Source organism: Apis florea, unplaced genomic scaffold (assembly GCF_048593485.1).
Source record: "Apis florea isolate Af1SG1 unplaced genomic scaffold, ASM4859348v1 contig_3696_pilon, whole genome shotgun sequence".
Classification (NCBI taxonomy): Eukaryota; Metazoa; Arthropoda; class Insecta; order Hymenoptera; family Apidae; genus Apis; species Apis florea.
The window spans coordinates 3,011,157-3,038,196 of NW_028256809.1; the positions used below are offsets into that span (position 1 = coordinate 3,011,157).

The 27,040-nt window shown below is 31.7% G+C and overlaps 1 protein-coding gene across 1 annotated transcript; it reads left to right on the forward strand.

Moving 5' to 3' along the window:
* Positions 1-27,040, forward strand: LOC100863000 (uncharacterized). The gene is made up of 6 exons (XM_012491876.3): positions 1-619; positions 3,541-3,843; positions 4,732-4,953; positions 6,353-6,570; positions 11,869-12,019; positions 25,283-27,040. Exons 1-6 carry the CDS (start codon positions 613-615, stop codon positions 25,573-25,575), a joined length of 1,194 nt encoding a protein of 397 aa, XP_012347330.1. The 5' UTR covers positions 1-612; the 3' UTR covers positions 25,576-27,040.

A 27,040-nucleotide genomic window follows, 5' to 3' on the forward strand; every position in this document is an offset into this window, starting at 1 on the left:
CCACGCGAGACCGTGCGTGTACCCTCCTCGGCCAGACAGGGGTCAGTCAGGGTCCTGCTCTTAGCCAGGACGCTCCAAGAGCATCCTCCTGAAGATCGGCCAAAGGGACAACCGTCAGATTAAGAAACTGCTTTACTCTTCTTCGATCATTGCATCCTCTCGATTCCGTTCCAATATTGCTTATTCTTATCCATTTAAAGAAGAAAATTGATAATAATTATATAGCTGTAAAAGGAGAAATAGTCGGTCTTTAGTGAAAAAGATCAAAAAATAAGTTTACATTTTGGAAGAAATAGTGAATACGTATCCGTGGTTTGGAAAAGTGTTCTTCGTCGAACTGAGTCGCGTGAACCGGAAACCAGGCCGCGACCTTGGCGAACCACGTGGAGGATCGCCAGGGAAGAGTCGATCTTAGTGAATGGGAAAAACTGTACGTGTACTTGGACTGTCTGTGGATTTGATCGATTAATCGATATTATCGATTGTGACGGATATCGTTTGTGCTCGGATATCCCAGGGATCTAGTGCCGGTATAGAGGACAGACTCGCTCTTTTCGCCTCCATGAACAATCGGAGGACTTAGAGGACTAATCGATCGACCAACTGAAAGCAATGTGCGGTGAGTTCTTTTTTATTCATGTTCATGTTTTTGTTCGCGTGATAAAATTGATGGGTTGGCGAGAAGTGTATGATGCTGTTGTGCAAAGAGACGAGTAGATAGATGATACCGGTGATTGAGAAAATGAATTTCGCCTTCGTTTGAATTTATGATGAATTTTTACGGCTGGCCTTGTGTTATTTCTGGTACTGGTAACTGAAACGTTGAGTAATGACGTTGAAGTTATCTTAACTTTTTCCTTGTGTTTTGAAAAATAAAGTGATTATAGCATTCCGAAAGAAAGAAATGATGATACGTTAGAAATTATTATAAACAAATTTTTGAATTTTTCTCTCATAATTATGATTTTAAAAGTACATATGATATGTACAATTATAATTGAAAAAAAAAAAAAAATATCGAACTTGTATGACTTAAGAGAAGAATTTTTAAATTTAATTTTATATTAAAAGCGGATAATAGTCTCAGATTAATCAGATTACTTCTTATTACTGAACTCTCGCGTCATTGATTTTTTGGCAGTGAAAAAACATTGATATTTAATTTGTCAATTTAAATTTTTTAATTACTATTAATTTCTGTTCATTAAAATTTTCAACATTTTAAATTACAAACAAAAATTTTTTTACAATGTTTAAATAAATATATATAATTTAATATTTGATATAATCTCTCAAAATTTATAATAACAATATCGTAAAAGAAAAATAAATAAAAGAATACTCAAGAATCACTCGTAATTTCAAAGAAAAAATTAAAAAAAAAATAGATCAAATATAATCTCGATCATCCGCTTGTTTTTCGTTTCGACAAATTCAATTTCTCCTCTATTCAAATGAAATAAATCAAGTGTTTGCATAATCCGTTTAATAATCTATACTTATATGCTAGATTTTTAGTGGACAGCTGTTCGTGTCGACGATTAAAAATCTTTCGGTTACTTGGTCTCGGAGACGAAAACTGACATTTGATTATTTGGACACTTGTTTATACATATTTTAACGAACCAAAAATTCGACGGCCTATCGAATCGATTCGGATCGCGTTCGAGATTTCGTGTAAATTGACTTTACTGACTATTTTTTCCAGTAATTAGTTGGCAAACAATGAACAGTCGAATCGATCGAAATATCTATTCCTCGCTCGAGAATGTTGACTTTCCTATTCTATTTCTAATCTTTGCTCCGTGGAAAAAATATAGTTAAATAAAACACTAATACAAAATACTTAGTAGTAGAATTTTCTAAATATATAAATAGATGTCCATTTATTTGAGTTTTTAAAATATCATATCAAGAATATAAAAATTGCCTAATAGATATATATATATATATATATATTTTTTCATACTTTTTATCATATGCATTTTCTGATCTAATTAGCGATAAATAGCTTGTCAAAATTTTACAACAAAGTGTCAATAATAATAAAAACAAAAATTCGAAGAAATAGCATAGCTCGTCAACGACCCACTTTGTCCACGGAAAATTGAACGACAATACGTCGAAGAGTCCCGTTTGTAGTTCAACGATAATTACAGTTATATTCATGCCTCTTTTTTCTTTTTCTTAACGATATTAACAGTATGCAAGCAATGGTAAAACTGAGTCGATAAATAATGGTCGGTGATTGACATCGAGCTTGGACATTACGGCTCGTTATCTACGCAAAACAGGAACCATTCTATTCGTATACCTGACACAGACATGTTTGCAAATCGCATTACAGATTTATTCAAACAATGAGGCACGATTATTAGACCGCATAGACGTATACCTGTTATCTATTACCTGAAAAACCTTCGACTTCATGATTCATGTTTTCTTGCATGCTCGTATTTCTTTCATATCTTTCAAATGAATATAATATAAAGTATAATACAGAGGTGAAATAATTATTCTCGAACGATTTCTCTCTTTAATATATTTCATACCATATCGGGCAATTTTCCGTTGTTTATTATATTTTTAACATCAGAATGTATCTACGTATTATTATAAAATATTAACGTTGCAAAAGGTAATAAAAAAAGGATTATCGTGTGATAGTTAAAGACCTTTATTTAAAAACATAATGTACATTTTTCATAATCTATGTACAAAAACAATTCACGAGATATCATGGTGTAATTTATTTTTACTTTGTTTTCGATTTTTATGCTTTAAAAGGATAGGTGATGGATAGATGAGATCCTATTGATTGTCGGTTTATCGAACCTCGTCGCGAATAAAGTTCGTCGAGCAATCACGCCCGTTTCAGCTTACGATCAGATTAGAGTTATGTCTCCCGGATGGATACGTGCACGCATGTTTCTACGATGTATAATTCACAGTTCTCGTTCGAGGGAGGAGCATGTTTGTGATTTTTCCTATAAATCTGATAGCCGTGGCTTCCTATGATTCGCGAGAATAATACATTAACTCGGCTCGCATTTAAATGTAATATAAATCTATTTTAAAGCAGAACAGACGCTATTCCTCTTTTCTTTTTAATTTCTAATTTAACAACAACGGTGTTCTTTAATAATAATCGTTACACATTTTCATATCGATTAAAATTGGTAATTCAATAAAATTCAATATCCTAATATTAACTTGATAACAATAACGGATAAATTCTAATTGTAAAATAGCAAAAATTAATAAGTTTTTAAAAATTATGTACAATTAATTAAATAATCTATCGAGGTAAAAAAAGTATTAGGTATCCAAGAAAATTCTTCTTTTTCTTACGAGAAAGAGTAAAAAAAGGAAGTATTTTATAAAAATTGAATCTTTCTTAAAGATAATATAAAATTTCTCATCGTAGGAGAAAAGAACTTTCTTTGGTTGCCCGATCAATTTACCTTGCGTGATCATTAAAGCTAATCTTTGAAGGAATCTCAAAATTTCGAAATAACGGAAAAATGTAATGTCCATCAGAAGCGGTACCGCGAACTTGGTACATGAAACCGGAACTTCACTACAGCGCCATTGGAGTTCCGGCGGCCGCTCTATCACCCCCGGCCACACTTTCACCACCGAGCAGCCCAAGTGTCACTTCGCCTTGGAGTCCTGGCGCGGCCGGAAGCAGCCTGAGCACCGCGACATCCTCCAATCCTTCCTCGGTTTCCTCCACGAGCCTCGTCCAACCGGACCGTTTCAGCGCTTTCACCCTCGTCTCGACCTGTAATCCCGACGCGAGGCTTCAGAATCTGCCGTTGACCACCACGGCCGCCGCTCGAGGTAACACGTTCTGCATCTTGTGTCGTGAAAGTTTCTTTTTAATCGGGGAAAAGAAAAGAAATGTAGGAATTTAATTTAATATTCGTTAAGATAAATATACTACACTTTGATTAACAGAAAAGGATATGTAATATCGTAAAGAATCGTGATTTTTTTCATTCGCAAATATCATTGTAAATCTTGAAAATTTTTTTTGCAAATATTTCTCGTTGCACGATCGAATTCAGAAGAAATGAAGGAATGGATGATTTTAAGTGCAATTCATCATAATTTTAAGTCTTGACAATTATTCGCATTTACTTGTATGATAACATCCTATGAATTATTCATTATTTTATTGTATTTTTTTTTATATCATAAAAGACAGAATTTATTTAATTACTTGATATAAATTCATACTTATTTTATGAAAAAATGATTAAAAATGTTTAACCCATACACTTATTAAATGTTATAGAATGCTTTATATACAAGCGATTCGAATTATAATTCTTTATTTGATTTTTATTTGGCAACATTTAAAATAAATAAATCCCTCAATTATTCGCCTATTAATTACATCGTTACGTCATGCATTTAACTTATCTCTATCTAACCCAAACTTAGAATATCATTGAATAATCAATGAAATTATCCAAACTTAGAAACGAAACACTTCTCAATCCAACAATTTCCTCCTCAATCATAATATTTACATCCATTACAATGGGCGCAGAATAACACTTCCTATAATCAAGTACCGTTCTTACAATCAAGTTAACAAGTAAGCCATTCCCGTTTCACTAAAAATAACCGTTTTTCTTCCCACCCACACCAGTTAATTAACCGTTGGCCAATGGAAAGGTGGGAGGTTGATAGGTTGGTTAATCGAAATTTCCTGGCTTTCAGAGATGCGTTGCGGCCTGATGTATGGGGGTTACGGGTCGACAGGGACCGCATGGTGGGCTCGACACGTGAGTCTGCTGCTCCCTCATTCCCTGGTGTCACCCTCGAGGGTTACTAACCAGCAAACCACACCAGTTGCAAATTGCTCACCTATCCATCCAGAACCTTTGAACACCTCCGGAACTGGCTCACCGCGAAGATGCACTCCGGAAAAAGCGAAATTCGGTGAGAATTTTAATTTATTAGAACCAAAAGTTTTTTTTCTTGTTATTTATATTTATCTTTATTGGTCAAGAAATTGGGATATTCAATTTTCTAGCATGCGTATATTTTATATTTATTAACAATTAAAATTAAATTAAATTAAGGTTAAATAGATCATGTTTTTTTTATAATTATAAAATTAAACGGAATAATTAGCTGGTTTAATGGGTTCTTTATAAAAAAAAAAAAAACAAAGTTATTTTGAGTATTTTATAAATAAATGATTGATAGATGTAACATCATTTATTTTAAAAATACGAATATTTATACAAATTAAACAAATTTTTTCGTATAAAATACAAAAGAATTAAAATTTCCTGAATCATGAATCAACTCCATATAACGTATAAGTGGGAAGTGGTGTAAATAACTTCAATTTTCTGAACTTAGAGTGTGAAATTAGATTTTTAATTGACCGTTCATTTTACCGTCAAGTGTTATTCGTTTTGTTATTTGATCGATAAGAATATAAAGTATATCATATACAAGTTGTAGTATTTCTTTATACTTTTAGGAAAAAATTAATGAGAATAATTTTCATTACGAATCCTTCAATTAATATTTTTAATCACTATTCGACGATTGATTATCATTTCTATCAATCACATAAATGATTTTTATTTTTACAAAGCACATATTTTATGAAAATTCAAAAATAAAGAAAAAAAAAATGAAATGCGAGAGTTAATCTGATTCCCACGAGATATTAAGAGTCGTAGAGATATGCGAAGGTCTTGAAAAAGAGGCCAATTCGGTCGTAAGTACAATATGTAGATAATATCCTAATTTCGTGAGCAATACTTTGACGAACGACTCGTAAACATTTACGCGTATCGCAAGAGTGGAGAGGAAACTATCTATTAAACCAATTATGAATCTTTTTCCTTAGTGAATATCGTATCGATTTCGATAATGGCCGGCGATTATGCATATACATGCGCGAAACTTCTGCGCATTCTCCTTAAATGATAACAAATTAATCATCCGACGAGATATTCGTTATTATATAGATACGTGTAAAGTGCTTTTGTAATGAAATAGTTGGCGCGAAATTATTTATTATCAGAAAATGTTGATAGAAAATGTTGGATGATTTATCGTTAAATGTACGATTTCTTCGAATGTAATGAGTTATCTGTTTATAGAGAAAAATAATTTTTGAAATTAATAAATTTATATTCTTTTTATTATTCGAAGAATAATTTATTGTCGAATGACAGTATTTTTTAATTATCGCTTAACAATATAATTAATAAATATCGAAAAGATTTTCAAAATTTAATCCGTTTTAAAATAATGTTCTCGAAATATACTTCTTTTCGATATACTTAGAACAAATTCTTTTTAATATTATTTGCAGAAGAAGAAGCTCCGTTGAATTTGAGTATTAAAGCAAACGATGTATCGTCCACCATAGGACGAAAAAGTGAAATTTGGTCGCCGGGAACAGTGTGCGAGAGAGAAGCGAAGGAGACTAGAGTACCATCATCTAGGAGTCCGTCCTCGACGCCTGTAATCACTCGGCCAATCCATCATTCACCGCTGACGCCGCCTTCCTCTTCGGAAAGGACTTTCCAGGTAAGTTCCTTATGCCAGAGGAACTTCTTTTCCGTTAAATCTTATAGAAATAAAAGGCTAGAAGGATATTTTTGAGAAAGAAATAAGCACGTGTAATTAATTGTTTGACGATTTTCTTTTCTTCATTTTCTTTTTTATCATTTTTTTTTTTTTAAAGAATGAATTGTCTATCGATGTATACAGCAATAAATTTCTCATTAACAATAAGACGAGAATCTATTCTAGATAAATTTAAATAACAGAGTGAATTAAAAGAACGAAAAGAATAACGAGTACAATCCGATTCGAATTGTCAAACACAATTGAAGTTGTTGACAGTTTTTCGAGGAACTCTATGATGCTATCACTCTAGGAAATCTTTGCAAAACCTTCGTGTTCTGTTTCTCTCAGTTGATCGTCGAAACCAAATAACGACTATTCGTTTTTTTGCATTCTCGCGTAGAATCTTTTTATGAGTTTCGTAAACACCCTATTTTAACACCCTCGTAAAAAAAAAAAAATCGCGATCAACCAACGCTTTTGAACAGTAATTTTTGAAAGATTTATTTCTTTTCTTTTTTATTTTATGTAGAAAAATTGCTATATGAAATCTCTATATAAAATCAATTATATCAATATTGATATTCATTTTATAATCAAAAGAACATTATATTCTTAATAAAATTTGTTTTTGAATTAAAATTAATAGTGATTTTTATTCAGAAAGAAGTATAGTATACATATTTAATTATTTTTATGATATCACGTGCATTAATCATCTCTTTGTAATAGATTTAAATATATATTATTATAGATAGTTTATGTTTTATTGTATATTATAGAAAATTTGGTATATTCTTTTCTTTTTTTTTTTTTTTTGTTAAATTATAATATTTTCTTTTAATATTTCCGAGTTTGTTTCATTTTAAAAGAGGTTTTTAAAACACAATGACAAAGACAATTTGTTGACAATCTTTTTTTGCTTGAATTTATATCTCTATCAATATTGTCACTGCTTACGTATATATTCCCTTGTATAATAATCTTGTCACGCATCTCTTTAGTCATTTTTCTTCTGGTAGATTCTGCCACTTTTGTCGTAGTTAAAATGAAAAAGTGTTATCGCAACAAAAGCTTTTAAGTATCATTTAGGTTACGTACGCGTATTTGTTCGACATAAATTGACGTTAAATTATTTAAATACTGGAAGTAAGTATACGTGAAATTATAAGTGATAAGTGAAAATGTGAGTAAAAGATTCTTTAAAAAAAAGTAGTCTATCGATATTTTTTCAATAAATAAAAAATATAATCTATTTTTTTGTCGAAATTCCATAGTTTGAAAATTTTTCACTATATTTTCTTCTTATCGGAATCGTTTTATGTAAAATAAACGAGCTAATCGCTAAAATTATTAATTATTTGCCAATTTTCGGTCATTAAATCGAAAAATATCGAGAAATATCAAAAATACTATATCTATAACACGTAATAATATTATTATATAAAGAGGCAAGGAATAAATTAACGAAACAAAAAATGATAAAAATAATAACGAAAAACAAATGTTTAATAATTATACGAAACGCATCACGAAACATTTACTAATCATTACAAATTAATATACAACGTATTATCTTAAATTTTATTTCCATCCAATAATTCCTTTTATTCCTTCGTTCAATTCAAATATCATAGCCACCATGTACTTTCATTTTTTAAATAAAAATTATCACACCGTGTGAAAAGTTAAATTCACAGAAGCAACATTAATCATTAATAACTCTATAATACAGCGCATCACACGCTGTAAAAAATGTCACCAGCACCAAAAGTATCCTTAAGTATCCATAATATTCCATCTTTTCGATCACACGCATAGGATACTTTCCCCTCCCGGAAATCGGTCGATCGACACCACCCCCAACTCTCTCCATCCTCCGCAAATCCTCGCCTCCCCCCCCCTTCTCCTATATTTGCATACGCGAGAAGTGAAATCAACCGCGGTGGTCACGCGATCGGCGCAAACTTCTCTTCTCCAAAGCGCGACCGTGACGCGGCGGAGAAGCGGGTCAAACGTTTGACGAATGTCGGAACTCGACAAAAGGCGGCGGGGGCAATTACGGCTGATTGAATGGAAGTAGAAACTCGGTTGGCCGCTGTTTTACGCGCGACACGTAACAACCGGCGTACATATTAGGATATCTGGGGCACACGCGCGTCACACGATCCTGATTCCGGCCGAAAAAAGACCGACCCCCTTCGAATCGGGCTCACCGTCCAAAAATTTTTCCCAAACCGCATCGTTTTCTTCTCGATATTTCGATCGGAAACATCGTTTCGCAACACGGAAACCGCACTCGATTTAGCAGCCTCCCCCTCCTTTCACGAAAATCGAGAGAAAACACATTCGGACATGAAAGGGGTACGCGTAACGTTTATAAGCGTTTATACACGTATTTCCGTTTCTTTGAGCGCGCGTGTAGGATGCAGGTCAAGCTTTATCACCGTGTGTTTAAACTCTCACAGTGAGGGAGGAAGAATTTTTGCGGGTGAAGCATTTGCGTTTCGAATAATATGACTATAATTTTTTCGTTAATTTTTTAATTAATAATAAAGATGCAGTAATTCGTCCGTATATTAATTTTATTCGTGTAATTTCTTCTCTTTTGGTTTTTGATAATTTTATCTTAAATTTTTATTTCGACACGATATAAAGGAATGAATAAAATTTAACGGAAAGAAACAGGATTACGAACGAATGGTTAATTATTTTTCTCAATCTTTACGGCGAACGATACGTTTTGACCTGGATTTTAATGCCTCGCTTACAAATATCCCGTGATATTTCGACTCCAGTCATTCGACAGTGTTATATACCGTTATGCACGTGAACGCAGATTCCGTATTATATTGTTCGAAGATATCGTTCGAAATTGTAGAGCGACAATCATAACAACTTTAATTTTTTCTTCGAACGTTAAAAGTTATATCTTAATTGCTTAATTCGATACGAGCAAAGAGAAATTGTACGATATCAAATTTTATATACGCGATAACATGGCATTATTAATTACGTCTTAAAACTGCACTGTTTAAAATCGATATGAATTAAAGATGAACAAAAAAATCTCTGAATGCCAAACTTTCATCTATTTTTTTTTTTTTTTTAAATAAAATCTTGTATTGCAAGAAATGTTGTTGAACGTTAAATGTTTCTTCTTCTTAAAAAAATTAAAAAGATTCGTTTAAATCTTTTATTTGATCATTTTCCAATATTTAGAAGTCGTGTGTGAATTTTCCAAATTAGTATATATAAGAAATATCATTCGTGATCCATCATCTTTTTATCGAAGATGATTAGTGGACGCATTGCGTGTTCTTTGAAAAAAGTTCTTTGAAAGAAACATGCTATTCCAATAACAAGAAACAGGTATCGTGATAATTTCAATTTAGTATATTTATCATTGAAAACTTATTATTATTTAACAGCATAAACTATTAATTTTTTCATAACACATATTTCATGATGTTTAATATATTTAACGAATCGATGCAAAAAAAGTAAGTATGGCAAAAATAGAAAGTACGAGATTTTTGACAAATTTTCACACAAATCAAGAAATTTTCTCAATTGCGATTGATCGAGGAAAAAGATTAGATAGATATAAAATGTCGCGTTACTAATGGATTAAATAAGTTTTCACGGAACTGTGAATGCTTCTCGGAGATCTCGAAACTGTTCGAGTACCAAAGTCATCCAGAATGCAGCTTACGATTGCGCCGCATTTGGACGACACCGAAGAAGTTCACCGAAACTCGTTCGCGTGTCCCTCTGGGAGACCGTAGAACGTGTAATGGCTTCTAAAGAGCTTATAAATCGTCCGTTTCGAGGTTTCCCCGAAGAAGCATCGATCGTTGCAAAAAGCACCCCGCGCCTTCTTCGATCTCATTTTCTTTCTGGCGCGAACGTTTGTGCTGGTACAAGATTTTTTCCTTTTTTTTTTTTTCATTTCAAAACAGAATTTTCTTCAAACTCAATCATAATGAATCTATTCAGGTGGAATATTCTTGGTTGCTTGTATAATTTGTTCACGATCATTAAAGATACGTGAATTTTATAATACATATTTCTAATTATTTTAATTTTATTTATTCTTTTTGTTTAGCAAGTTTTATATAGTACCATCAATAATATACGATTTTTAAAAATGGAATTTTAAAAAAATGGAAAATATGGATTTGATTTTCTACTTAAAATTGAATGAAATCTTAATACACAAAACGTCCATTCAACGATCCCTTCGATCTTCGCACGAATCAGATGTTTCTTCGAATAATAATCCTAATATACTCGTCCAAAGGATGTTCGAATCCATCGCGATGGGTTAACATCGTTGCGATATCCTCATTATTGATCGACGAGGGATGTGAATCATGCGTACTCGCAGCTCGCTTGTACCGGTACCGGTGCACGCTCGTAATAATATCCCGCTAAAGCGGTTTCGTACGCGATTCCACGCATGTAGCTACGCGTGTATCGTGAAAAGAGACACGCCTCGACGGTATTGTCAGGACTGGCGCCCATGTGACAATAAGCCCCGAGGAGAAAAACCCAAGGCTCCGTGAACACAGGTGCGCGTGACGTCGCGGTGTCGTCCGCCTTCTTCCTTCCACATACCGATTTCCCTACAAGATGGGCGATTAATTTGTGCATTATGTTCTTCCACAATAATTGATTATTATTTTTTTTCTTGACGAAAAAAAAAAAAAGAAAAGAAAAGAAAGGAGAGGAAGAACGAAGATGGTAGGAAGGATGAAAATAATTTCTATTTACCGTATGGATATCTTAAATACGTAAAATTGTTGGGGGTTATAAAGTTATTACTTGTTAAACGAAGAGGATGACGTTCCATCTCAATTTTTCGGCGGAGAAAATTATTTTAGAATCGAGGAAACGAGTGTTTAAAAATTATTGAATTTTAAAATTGGAATTGTCGCGAAATACTTATCTGCCATTGTAATTATACGCTTTATAATGATTTATTTTCATTGTTCTGGACAGATAAAAAGTTTCTTTGTCATAGTTGATACGATTTCGAAGGAGCTTCAAAATTATTGCATTTTAATTTTGCCAACGAATTTAAATTGCACAACATTTTACTCTACCGATAATCAAAAGAGTTTTTTATCTATCCATTATTTATCTGATATTCCAAATAAATTAATTAAAGTTTCATCGGTCGTACAATTTTCTTCTTATATATATATGTATATATATTTCAATATTATATAACCATATTCTTTCGTTCTGTTACAGTGTAAACAGTGCGGAAAAGCCTTCAAGCGTTCAAGCACTCTCAGCACTCACCTTTTAATACACTCTGACACCAGACCGTATCCCTGTCAATATTGCGGCAAGAGGTTTCATCAGAAGTCAGATATGAAGAAGCACACTTATATTCATACCGGTGAGTCTCGCATGTTAAACAAAACTATTCTATAATATATCCTCGTAGCAAAAATTATTTAAATTATTTAACATTAAATTATTTCACGATGACAATGAATAGTTGTTGCGAAAATAATGCTTAAAACTCAATATCGATTAATATAAACTAAACATAGTCAAGGTATAAATCAAAATATCCCACGTTTCGAGCAATTCCCGATCGATAAAACATCTAAAACAGCACGAAAGGCGCGCACTTGAAACAAACTTGCTCTCTCGTCTGGGAGCACAACTAGCTTCGTAATTGAAGAAACTTTCACGTTCGTTTTTCAATTATTCACGGGAGTCGTGTCGTTTCTAATATGCTCACTCGCTCTATTATTCAACCACCCATCGTTACCATCGTCGAAAACTGCGAATGTACGTTGCAACATGTCGAAGACAACTAGAGTTGGCAACTTTTCGAGCTTGCCTCCTGTTCACTTCGTAAAATTCCCATCACAACGATACCCCTCAACTTTTTTTTTTTTTTTTCAATTTTTCCATCTCTCGTTAATTTTCCTTTCTCTCGAAATCCAAATTTCTGGCAACTTCTTCACGTAACTCTACGCCAATCTTTCTAAATCTTTCGATCTCTTTTGCCAATTTTTTGGATCGCGATACCACATAGAAATACAGAATTTCTCTATTAAATTATTACACGTTGCTTTCCAAATTCCCTCCCCCCCCAAAAAAAAAACAATATAATTTCTTGGACGCAATCTATCATATACGTAATTTCAAATTTTCAAAAGAAGAAATTCGTTTCGTGTTGCGCGCATCAATCTAATGCTCGCTCACCCTCGTCGACCATTGTCCATCCGATTTCCGTTGAACAGGCGACGTAGCTGTCGTCGATGAGGCAAAATTACGCTTATCGGCGAGGATACGTGGCATGCACGGCGTTCCCTGGGTGTAACGAGCGATACCGAAAAACCCGTGCTGTCGTGGCTCGTCCTGTAGACCGCGCCTTTTTGATCGACGTGGCGCGTGCATGTTAATGCCCAACTATATATATATATATATAGTTGTATGCACGTGTAATAGAACGCATCCTCGATGCACGCGTCCTCGTCCCTCTTGCGTATAACGTGTGCACCTATCGTGGACGCTTCCTCCATGTCATATGTCTGTGAATCACGCATGGTCATCGTATAGTTGGGTGCTCTGCAAATTTATTATGGTAGAAGGCTGTGTTTTGTCGGGAATAGTTTTTGTCGGGAAGAGGAGTATTAGAGAAACAGTAAGTTGCGAAATTGATTGTTGTTGATGATTATTCTTTTCGAATCGAGGAAAATTTGGACAATTGGACAAATTTTCTTTCTAATTGAAGAAATTGGATGGAAGAATTCTTCTTCTATTTTTTGGTTTTCGATAATGATATTATATAACGTTATAATAGGATAAAATTTAAGCAAACGTGATAAATTAGACAAGTGTATAGAGTATATGTAACGTAACGAAAAATTCTTTGATAATACCATTTCTACATAATTGAATGGTACAATCCCGAACGATGATTTCCCTACTTAGAAAAGTTGCATATTTTACGAAGATTTTATGGAAAATCGTCGAAACGTTTCACCCTTTATTACTTGATAAATTATAGACAGGCTCGTAAGGGGATGGAATCGATAGACTCCATTAATGCATTAGTGTATTAGGGGTGAGAATATATTAGTACAGTTTTTATAATTGTCATTCGGTAAAAACGTACACAATTCGTGTGTAAAATTTTAACGTGTATATATAACTTTCACAATTACAGGAACGCGATAAAATCGTAAAGCACAATTGAAAAATAGAATTAAAATTTCTTCGTGGAAAATTCAATATTAGAAAAAGTGTCGAATCGTTATTATCGCTCCTTTTCTATCTTACTTTTATAACATTAGATGCATCCTCTACGTCTCTTGATTCATTCCAAATAATAAGTTTACCTTTCAATCTCGCTCTCTTCCCTCCACAAATATATCTCAATGATTATATTTTTTATTTATCGTGTAAAGCAAAAATAGAACAGAAGAGAATGGTAAAATGCGCAAACAAAAGTGAATTTAAACCAAAGATGAAACCTTGATGATCTCGCGTGGAAAATATTTTTAATCGTCGGTTCAATCGTGTTTCTCGATAGAAAAACGGCCGGAAGAAGATATGGAAACGCGCTGTTTGTCACGGTCCGGGGGAGTTTCCGGTTAGGCACGTGGCCGCCACGAGGATCGCCTCCCTTTTTTAATTAGGCATAGGCATCGCAAGGGTTGAACGCACGAGACACCTTTCTATCCGTCCTTTCCAAACCATTTTTGCCCTCCCCCCGTCTCACGGAACAATTATCAATGCAAATTTAATCGTTCCTCGACGCGATTTCTTCCTATTGATTCATCGTTAGGAAAACAGCGGGCAATTTATGACCGCTTTTAACGCACTCTCGAGGAGCGAGCTTTGAATTAACTTTGAATGAATTACGATTTTCCAGGAATTGTTCGTTTTTAATCAGAGATCTACTCGCTCGAGAAAGTCCACACTTTAATTTTTAATCGACGAAGAATGATTTTAACATGGATGCTAGAAATTCAATATATAATTTTTTTACAACTATTTTATAGCGTCGCAAAATTTAATAATATAAAAAATACGTAATATTGGAAACATTGTGTTGATTGGAAAATGATGGAATTTGAGATAGAAGTTGAAATGTAAAAGAATTATTATAAAATTACGTTTTCATAGTTTCTTGATAACTACTTTTACATATTCTATATTTTTAAAAATGAATTTCCAATGTAGGATATAAAATTTAATGGCAGTATTAGATAACACGACTGTGAATATCAGTTGAATTTTTTTATGTAATTTATTGCAATTATTACCAATATAACATCTGAAATATCGGTAAAAATTATATGCAAAAGAACGAGATATTTATTATTTTTTTTTTTTTAAATATACCGATAAAATATCAACGACATATAATTTTTATTTCAGATAATATATTTTCCACGTTATCAAAAATTTTTTAACCGCGATAATTGCTCTCATTACGAATTAACAAATATATTTAAAATTTAATTATCTTTCAAATATTTAAATAAGATTAAATGAATAATATAATATTTTGATTATTGTATATCAAATATATTGCAATTTTTTTCATATTTTAATTGTTCGAAACAAATTTTAAATATTGAATAATAAGTTATACGACGAATGTTCAATAGATTCATCATGAATCAACGTTTAACTTGTTATTTTTATTTCTAAAAAAAATAAACGATATCTTCATTTTCACATATATCATCCTACATTTTGATAAAGCAACATTTTAATGTACAAAGTGTATAAATGTGTAGCACTTACTCGATTTATATTACTAATTCACTTTTATCAAATAATAATTTGCATTGTCGATTTTCACTTAAAACGAATATGTAAAACATATTATATTTATACGTATAGTATCCAAATACAATTTCGAATATTCGAATGATATGACAAAAAATAAATGTAAAAAAAAAAAAAAAGGAGCAATAGCATAATCGAATCTCTATTTTGATTCAAAACCAAAATTAATTCGATGATGTGGAATCTCGATTATTAAAATTTCAAGAAAAAAAATTATAATTTTCGAGAAGATTTCTTCTAGTCGAAATTTTCAAATTCGATATATTTTATAAATACAAATACCAAAGTAAAGAAAAATAAGAATTTCACTCTTCAATTTTCAATTTATAGAGGCTAAAGAGATTCGTCTTACACATTTTAAATTACAGAGATTATTACATGAATTCTCTAGAGATTTCCGAATAAGAGGTTGGTCGCTTACACGAAACTACTATATTTACAGTCATCCATTACCCCACAATTCACCGTCCACTTCGGAAAATTCCTGTTTCTAATTTCTTGGTCAAAAGTAAAACTCGTTTGTCGTTCGAAAACTTGTAGTCGTCGCATAATTAACGGTTAGATAAAATAATGTCACGACTCGTTGCGTAATCTATAACCCTGGAGTGTGTGCATCGCACACTTGCAGTGTTTTCTTTTCTTTTTCTCTCCTTTTCTTTTCGAACCGTGCCACGGAATCGCATCAGTCTCGAACGTATATACCTGCACACGAACACACACACGCTTTTCGATATGTATGCTCCTCTGGTTTTCGCGGAATTTCGATAAAAGCAGCCTTGGCGGATAATTGCACTTAATTGTCGGAGAATTATAAAAACACCACGTGGACGGATATCGAATTTTAATGGGCCGGCAGAAAATAAAATGGTGTGAACACAAAACGAAATAATCGATGGAACGAAACTAGTTTTAGTTTTAAATGTTATTTCTTTTTTGATTTTAATCTTCGAGAGATTAGCAGTTGTTAAAAGAAAAAAAATATCTAATATTGCATTTTGTTGCATTTGACACGTGTGGTGTGTCATTACATCGAGGAAATATCGGTTCTTTTAAAATATATCATGTGGTAACCACGACATTTTAGTAGAAAATAATTTTCGCTCTTTATCTCCTTTCAATTAACTAATTTTCTACTTTCGTTTTTTTTTCGTGACTTAAATTTTTAATTTTTAATTTATCATGTCTTTTATTTCTTTTTTTTTTTTTTACGTTATCGTTACATCTGTTAACGATTATTTTGTAATAAATATTCATAAATAAATTATCGTCTAAACTATTAAGATATGTATTTAATATAATTCTAATAAACGTATAAATAATTTAATTATTTGAAGAAAAGGAATTTTTAACACGACGTATCTTCATTGTATATCTCTTTCTAATACTTTCAATTTGCTAGAAATTTATTTAAAAAAAATGTTTTAATACAATATATATATTTTTAAACATAATATATATATATATATATATATATAGAAAGCAAATTTTTCAATACAACTTTGCCAATGTGCGTTCTACATATAAACATTTAAAATTAAAATGTTAAATACAATGAACGAAATTCAAATGTTTTAAACTTATAAAATATTAAAAAAATTATTTCAAAACTGAGATATTCTTAAAGAAGAATGTAAGTATTTAAAAAAAAGTAATATAAAATATGAAATAAGTAGTAGTAGTAAAATCTTTTTACAGACAAATCTGGATCACTTTATTGCCAATATTCTACGATATCCATTTCCATAAATCTCTACAATCTAACCATTCACACAACCCTCGAGGGGAACCAAAATTTTATTCGAAAAAAGATTAAATCGATTTAAAATCCGCATACATTTCTACAACATTGTTTTCTATTATCGTTGAGAAGAAAGATATATATATATATATATATAATTTTACACAATTTACTAGCATGATAAAAGACTATATAGGATAAAGGATGTTCTCAACGACTACCGGAGGGTACAAATGAATCGTGATTCGTTGAACTCGAAGGATAAATTGTACTGTAAAATATGGCGGCACTGTAATAATCCTTTGGGGGATAATAAGCAGAAGTTCGGGCTGAACAGTGGTTACACGCAGTTTGTAAATTGTTTGCCGGAGTTTTCTACGATGAGGCCTCGCCGTAGTATAAATAATTCCTGTGGGAGATGTGACACGCCTCATCGTCACAGTATCCACCCTGTTCTTAGCTCCCCTGCGACAGGATACATTTGGAATTTTTATTTCAGATTTAATATCCAACGAAATTTTTCAAGATTTGATCCTTTTTTCCTTCACTTTACCTTTCTTTCTTTCTTTAATTAATATCAATTAAAAGAGATTACAAGATAGTTTTTTACTCGATAAAGAATTACGAGAATATTTATAATATTAGATAGATTTTTAAGCATTTAAGTAACTAGATTTTTTAAAAATTTCTTAAAAGTATTTTTATTAATAATCGGGGAAAAAATAAAAATAAATTTTACTTTATATTAATTGATTCGTATCATTCGTATAACAAGAATCGATAGTCAAATTTAAAATTAAATTAAAGAAGATAGAATTACTGTTATTATTAATAATATCTAAATCATAAGATATTACGGAAATATAATGTTGCAATGCATCGGCATTACAGCGTTTCTTGCTGATCGCTCTTAAATGGTATGAAAGAGAAAGAAGAAAAGTAGGAAAACATCTTGATAGAAAAATAACGCTCCTATAGTCGTTTTGAGTAGATAACACGTGAAAAAAGTTTTCTCGTGAAAGCATCGTGATAAGCGATTGAAAATAAAAGAAATAGATGAAAGAAGAACGTAAAACAGGAAGCAGGGATCTAAGAAAGGTTATTGGCAAAGTTTTACGTGTACATTCTTTCTTTCACGATACACGCATATTGTAGAAAATTGCATATCCTAACATGTAGTTTCATTGAAATTGTCCACTTGCGTAGAAAATAAAACCGAATGAAACACTATTTTATATCGAAATACCGAAGAATTTTACTATCCTATTTGCATTCGGAAAGTTTCGATCGAAGATTCTTGCATTCTTAGTACACCATCAGTCTCAGTAATTGATTCTTCTTTCTCAAAGTTTATTAAACCAATTACTTCTAAAGAATAAAAATTTAATTGTTATTCAACACGTGAATATTTCGTTTCCTAATTTTTTTTTTCTATTCAAAATATAGATTTATAAATGGCACATTATATCAGATCATGTTTAAATTAATATTTAGATTAGATTTATCCCTAATTTTATTTAAATTCTAAGTATTTATCTTTAAATTGAGCTTTTGGTTTAAACCCGGAATCAAATTCACTTAATTTATTAACTTTAAGCTACTAACTAAAACTAAATCCAAATCTACTAAACCAAACAGCGGAAATCTTATCCGTTCGTGCAAGAAAATATTTATTCGATAAAATTGTTGGATCGATCGAAAATAATTTTCCACCAAAAAATCTTAAATCCGCCACGATGAAAATAAGAAACGGTGGAATTATCTACGATACAGTCACAATTGCGTAAACGTGTATTAAAGAAGGGACAGGAATGGGAAAGCAATTTCACCCGATGGGTAATATTTATCAAGTGTGTCAGCGACCGACGAACGCTCGTATCCGTCCTTTTCTACGCAAGTAGTATACGTGGCCATATATCGATCCATCTCGACTCTCATTACCGAGCCCTTAGCGGTCGACTTAAATATTTACCGTCTGAAACGTTTACTTCGTGGCCGATTTTAATGATAGCACTGGATACGCGTGTGTGTCGACACGTGCGTGTGTTTTGGTAGCAATCCGTTTAATTATGCAACGGCCGCTTAATGAACTTCATGTAATGGCGTCGCATAGATTGCCAGGGGCCTTAATTGTCGAGGAGCAACTGGGATATTGAGAATTGTTTCACTCGTTTCGACGATACTTCTTCGAGGGATCCGTCATTTTTTTCATCGCTCTATTAATGCAATTAACCCTGTTATGAATAATCCTTGTCGATCAATGACTGGTTAATTATGGGATAGGACGATTAAACGAGTGATTAATTCCTTTTATACTCGATGTTATATATTTTAATTGATTAATTATTAAATAATTAACGATATCTCAAATTATTATCCTTAACTTTGTATTTACCTCCAAAAAAGTTTGGTTCTTTTTTAAAAATATGTTAAGTAGTAAGATTTTTAGAATTATTCTAATTTCTGTTGTTATAAGTATTTTTGATATGATCTAAAAATGAAATAATATATTTATAATTTTTAAGAATTGTTAATAATATCAATTCTAAGATAATTCAAGTTAATTTAATCGATGAGATTTATTGATTACATTGAAGATTGATAATGGGATATGTATCATAGATTAGGGATATAACAAGAAGGTTTGAAGAAACAGAAGGATTACAATTTTTGTCGGTGCCTTTTTTCGGTTTTGATTGCCTTGTTGCAACGTTAAAGTTTATCACACCCGCATATAATTTCACAAAGTACACGTCAGTTTTTTTGGCGTTATCTTTCGCACAAACATAGACGTAAATCATGGAAAAAAAAGAAAAAAAAAAGGAGGAAAAAATAAGTTATACAGAGATCACAGTTCAAGTTCAAGTATAATTAATCAAGTTTAATAGGTGTAGTGAAAAAACAAGTATGAAAAAAAATTCAATTCTATTAAGTTTGAGGGATCAAATTGTATTTTGAAAATGAAATTATAAATATCTTATGAGTATAAAATTTAAAAGAACGTAATTTCAAATTTCTTTTTTATTAATAAATTAATAATATATTAACGATTAATTTTAGTTTCTTATATTTTTACTTTTTTTTCCTATTTCAATAGCAATTTAAAGTTTAAGAAGAAAAGATAAATAATATTTCTTAAAGATAAAAGTTTAATCGATGTAGAATTAAGATTATTTGACAATTAATAATTAATAGTACGTTTTCTATTTTTCACACACACAATTCTTCTAAAGATTATTTCATAATCTTCCATTCCAAACGATAATCGCGATGTTTTCGTAAATATTTTTATCGTAATTTTTTCGAACGAATTTTTTGAGTCATTTTTTAATTCATATTATCTCAATTAATCTGGTTATTTTAAATCCATCCAGTCGATTAAAGCAAATAAAATCCAGCTAAAGACATTATCGATCACTGTTTGTTTATCGATATATTTTTAAATCATTCCATTTCAAATCAATTTCTTCTGTCTGCGATAAAATTCGCGACAAGGTGCAAACAAGACGTAAAAAAAAAAACAAATTGCATATTCGATTTTCATGGTCGTATTTTATCAGATAACCAAGAATTTTTCTGTCGTTCATTTTCTGATAGAAAAATATATAATGAAATAAATGATCATTTATTAATATCTGTGCAAGTGCTGTTCTGCAGACAAGTGAAAATATTTGTTGAGATATAAAATTGGATTTAAAATAATTTACATTTAAAATTGTGATGTTTAATTAGAATGAATTCGTTTCATGGTGATTTTCTCTTGGGAAATTGAAAGTGCGGATTGTCATTCCATCATAGACAACGGAAAAAATTTTTGAAAAGACAGTGCACTTCCGCTCCGACATTTTCTCTCTAATATGCAAAGTGGAATTCTTTGACGATGAAGCGGATAGAGCGTTTCTGTGATCGGAATACCAAGACACAACTGATTCTGTTCTATCAAAACCTTTTTCCCTTCCAGAGTTTCTCTTACTTACCTGTTAAATGTCCCAGAAATTTTTCTTTCTTTATAAAATAATATAAATTAATAATAAATTACTAAATAATTAATAAGAATGATTTTTTATTCGAAATTGAAAATAAGAAAAACGTTTACTTTATAATGACAACGAAAATTTATTTTAAGATAAAGATATTTTGAATTTGAAAAATCAATTATCTATCCATACACATTGAATAAGATTTCCTTATCTTTCTGAATAAAGTGGAAAGTCAACATACTTTTTACGAAAAATCATAATCTAATTAACATATATAGATATATTTTTGATCCTTTTCTTTTCTAGTACATATAATTTTTAAATTCCCTACAGAATTTTAATAATAACATTTCCCAAGTTGTTTTATTAAACTGAAAACAATCATAAATTTCCTTCAGAGTTTTTTTCTTTTTTTTTTTTTCAAGAAACTCATTATTGCGCATTTTTGCAAAAAAATTGTTTTATTCGAGCAAATATTTTATTAATCATCATTGTTTATTATATTTATAGATATAAATAATCGTGAATTAGATACAATGGACAAAAGCTTGGAAGCTGCAATGCAATCTCATTCTCTCATTAAAAAAAGCATCGTTAACAACTCGATCGATATATCGGCCATCGTCTATCAATTTAAAATCGTAATTGAAAAATCGCGCGGTGACGTACGGCGTTCGCCATGTTTAATTTGCGCGAAAATCATTTCGATAATAACCGCTCGAACGGGAGGATGCTCGTAGACAACCATCTTTCATTAGTTATAAAAGGGTTAGGCGGATCGAAAGCCGGGCGAACAATTACGATAATGGTATTTTTCCTCGCGTCGTGCTAAGCGGTGACACAAACGAAGCAAACGCTTGCGATAACAAGGCGTCATCATCGTCGCGGTTCCGCTATTGTTCGTATTTATAGCGGACTCGATAAGTCTGATGATATATCGATGCGAATCGATCGCGAGCAATAACGTGTAAGTACCCTGAGAGAATACGAAGGAAACGAAGAAAACCGTGACCATCGCGTTGATGACATTTTTATCGGTGGGACAGACTTTTACGCTTTGTTTTTATTTTTTCTTTTTTTTTTTCTTTTTTTTCAATACGCTTTCACGCTTTTTCCACTTTACTCGTGCACCTTTATGCATATTTCTTCTTCTCAATCAGGAAATCCATTCGTAGTGAAATTGAGAAAGGCTTGATGAAATTATCGCTTCGATTTTCAATTGCAATTGAAAGTTGTTTGATAACTAAAAATATTGTTATTGATAACGTTGATATAAAATTGGATTATTGAAAAATTTCAATTCATTGGAGTGAGATTATTTCTCCTATGATCCATCCCTGAAAGTAAATATAAATTTTAACAAAGGGAATTGTTTAGCTGTTATAAAAAGATACCGAAGAATAACGAAAGATTTTCTCTTTTCATCGATGGTTTTAAATTTTCTCCCTTCCCTTATTAATTCTTCTCAACGATACCCACCCGTAAAAATTCTCAAATATCGCATAAAATCGCAAAAACGAGCAAACCGCGATGAGACTTTTTCCATTTTTTTCTTTTTTTTCTTTTTTTTTTCCTCCCCTTCCCTTGTACATGTTTTTACACCCTCGGATAAACGTCGCTCGATCACAGTATGATGTTGCCCGAGACGAAAATTAATTTCTTCTCGATAGAATCTTAACGACAACAGGACGCGATACGCGACTTACGTATGAGCCATTTTATCATCGTTTTACAATCGGTTCCACTGTTTACACGGAATATTTTGTCGAGATAGAGAAGGAGAGAGAAAGAGAGAGAGAGAAAGAGAGAGAGAGAGAGAGAGAGGGCTGTTTGCACGATTTATCGAGCGATCATCGTTAGGACGAGTATTCGAGGACTCTTTCGAACGAGTTTTTCCATCTTATCGGTTATCCCGATCCGCATAAAAGATCGTTCTTAAAACCTGCCGATAACAACTCCGAGCAAATATTTAAGTTTCCTGGAATTTCTTGCGCTGTCCACCGTGGAAACTTGGCGAACTCTGCGCTTAATAACTATCCTATTGTTTGCATGGAACAGCATGTGCGCGAATCACCACTTGATACCCGGTTGAACGTATTTAAAACGGGTTTTAGAGTGATATTGCGAATATTATTTGATTTCTGTAATAGTTTAACTTAATTCATCATAAATATTTGTGAAAAATCTTCATTTTTATTTTCAGAAGGGTTCAAAAAGAATGTTTTAAAATCTTCAATTTTTTTCTTTGTTGTGGATAGATTGCGAATATTCGTACATTTCCGAATAAATAAATCGGAAATGTATACAACATGTAGAAAAGTATGTATCTAGTGTGAAGTTGTTATTATATAAAATTTTGAGAATGAAATTCCATTCTACTAATTGGTTTAATTAAAGTAAAAATTAGCGCGTTAAACTATTCAATAAGCCATATCATATGTTTAATTTATAGTTACATTTATGAAAATAATAATTTGCAGAAATACCCACGGTTTATTTATGCATAAATATATATTCACTTATATGTTTTTACGTAATAGATAAAATATCTAAAATAAAGACCGTATAATATGATAAGAATAAGCACTTGGTTAATGAATGCGCATAATTTGTAATAATAAAAGTATACACGAAAGAAAGTAAAATGTATTAATTAATTGCTGATTAAATAATTGAAAAACAATTCTTGCTATCTTTTTTTATAAAATCAAGATATGAAATTAAATCACATATCAAATAATATAGTAATATCGTGAAAGTTAAATATTTGATTCGTCAATGTTTAAGATATCCCTGATTATGAATTAAATGTGTAATGTAGTCTTTTTATCAATTTTAAACTTCTTTCTTCTGTGATTTATAACTAAAAATTTTAAACAATAATGCTATTAGGTTTATTTATTTATTTTTTTTTCGTTCGATACAAATGCCTTGATTTCGCATTTTAACTTCTAAATTGAATTAATGATCTATAATTATAATAATATTAATATTTCCAACGTATATAAAAAATACATAACGTTTTTTTTCTAATAAGAATTGCATTTATTTGTTTTTAAATTTTAAACGATTGATAATTTCACGATGATTATAATATAAAATATATGCTTGTTATATATGAAAAAAAGTAAAATATTTTTCAATATATCTATAGCAAAATAATATAACATACGTTGCAAGCATATCTGCATACAAGTATCATATTTCTTTTAACGGAACGTCTTATCATTTAATCATAACACGAGATATTACACTCCGCGGCGTGCATCGTTTTTAATTAGTCGAGCGAATCGATTAACGACGAATCGGTCTGCCAGATCGGCAGATATCGCAAATGCGACGCGAACCAGTTTACAAATTTGATTAACGAACGTGGAATGCGATTTGGAATAATGAGTCAAGGTGAAACGATCGCACCTGAATCAACCTATAAATCGTGACGACCTGTTTGTCGTCGGCCACTCGAACAATCCCTTTCCCTCAATGTCGAGCAAAGTGACATCCGCTGCGTTTCTTTTTTTCTTCGTGGCAAGAGTTGAGAATGCGAAACTCGAGTCGAGCTCTTACAGGAATATATTGGAAAATAAAATATTATACGGATAATCTTTGTGAAATATCACCGATCAACTGATAATATCTATAATATCAGTAATATTTATGGTATTTTTTACGAACTCTTATTTTAATGTAATCATTATTGTGATTATTTCAATTTACGATTCAACTTGGATACCATATTTCGCCACATTATCACAACGTTATGTTTAAATAATCGGTGAAGAAATTCTACGTTTAATAACTCTGCTTTCCATTCTGTGAACTTCTTCAATGGATCATTTTTGTCTGTGTGAAATTATCTTTTCAATTTTGAAAATGATTTATGTTGTAAAAAATATCATTTTGAATGAAAATTTCTTACAAGTATAACCGGCCCTCGATTTTAACTCTCGAGTTATAAGTTTTGATGATAAATATATTCGATTATTTAATTAAATTCTAATCCACAACCCAAATCTACTATTAACCGTATATTATAATTCAGCGAAGCACAAATTCTATCTAATGTTCCACCTTAATTTATCTCGATTTCTTTTTTTAACATGTAAAGATGTTTCTGTTCCAGGCGAGAAACCGCACAAATGCGTGGTCTGCGGCAAGGCGTTCTCCCAGAGCAGCAATCTGATCACGCACATGCGCAAGCACACGGGCTACAAGCCGTTCCAATGCGGCCTCTGCGACAAGGCGTTCCAGAGGAAGGTCGATCTTCGACGGCACAGAGAGGGACAGCATCCAGCAGCACCCGCCCTCGATTATCGCTCCCTCCAATTACCCTCGCAGCCCTCCAACGTTAGACACTCGCCACCCCTGCAGTCTGCCTCCGCTTATCACATGATACCTGTCCCTGGTAACAGTTGAGATTCTCTTAATCAAGTTCATCGCATTCACTCGAATCTCCCTTGAATCTCCCTTGAATTCGTGCGTCCGTCACACGTTTGTTTTTTTTTTTTTTTTTTTTTTCGCTCTTTGTCTTCGTGCACCATTGAGAGGAAGCGTGAAGTAGTAGAAAGTGGCGAATTGTTGGGAAGTGGTCGAAAATGTATTCGAAATCGGTTTGTAGAACGGAAGACAAGGAATGGATAGGCAGTTACGCGAATGTGGGTCTGAAATTGAGGATGATGGGTCGATGATGATACACTTGTTCGTAGTTTGTTAACAGTTCAATGAAGATTGGATATAAAAGAAGGTAGTATTTATGGAAATTAACATTTTAATGATACATTAAATATTCGAGTTATATTTGTTCTTGGTAGAGGAGGTATTAAATTTTAATTTTAAAAGATTACACATTGTGAGAATTAATCTTATAGAGATATATGTGTTTGTTTAAGAATAATGATACGTATTTTTGTTTTAAAATTTATCGATGAAATGTATTCGATTTAACTCGAATTCGAATGGATCCATCATAATCGAGGAGTCGCACATTCCAAAAAAAAAAAAAAAAAAAAAAAAATGATCGTTTCAATCCAAAAAAGTTTTCTACGTGAAAAAAGATTTTAAATGAGTGTCGTGTTAGCACACACCTGTTCGAAGTGCCTGGCTATAATAACCGGTACTTATATACCTCCGAGCTGTTCAACAATGAAAAGACGCCCTAAAGGAGGCACGCTTTTGCATATATCTCGAGTCTAATTCAGTCGTCGAGTGAAGATCAACCACATTTTCGAGGTAGGAAATATTCAACCGTCCATTATTGCTGTACTTTCGATATGTGTACGTACATATATATATATATATACATACATACATATATATATATATATGTAAATATACATCTTATATACTATATATAGATATATATAGAAAAAAAAAAAATATATATATATATATATATACGCATTAAAGTAGGTGCAGATACGTATGTATACATATGTACACACGTGTATCGTGGTGTGGAAATATGTATAATTGGAGAAAAATTGAAAATTAATGATATTGTTAGGAAAGTATGTCAAGTATGTAATTCAATATAAAAAATATATTGGATTCGATAAATGACATAAAAAATGGAATTAATTTTATTTAGAAGATGTCTTTTATGTACAAAAAAATATAGAAGAATAGACACACCATACACGTATACTATTATACACGTGCGTGTATACATGTATACGCATGTTTTCGCACGTATAAATCCGTATACTATATTATATCCGAGCCAGCGTTACCAGTTACACATGCAGGGTTTTGAAATACTTAGATATACGTCCATTTATAATAGAAGCGATTTAATCATTTAATCACTTGAGTGACAAAGTGAAATAATTCCTTTAGAATTCAATATTTTATATATGTATAATCATTTAACACATTTGAACGT

Bases quoted from the DNA above. Each gene is read 5' to 3' on its own strand.
- LOC100863000 (XM_012491876.3), top strand. The intron at 4,954-6,352 runs GTGAGAATTTTA...TATTATTTGCAG, and splicing joins TCCGGAAAAAGCGAAATTCG to AAGAAGAAGCTCCGTTGAAT. The intron at 12,020-25,282 runs GTGAGTCTCGCA...TTTCTGTTCCAG, and splicing joins GCACACTTATATTCATACCG to GCGAGAAACCGCACAAATGC.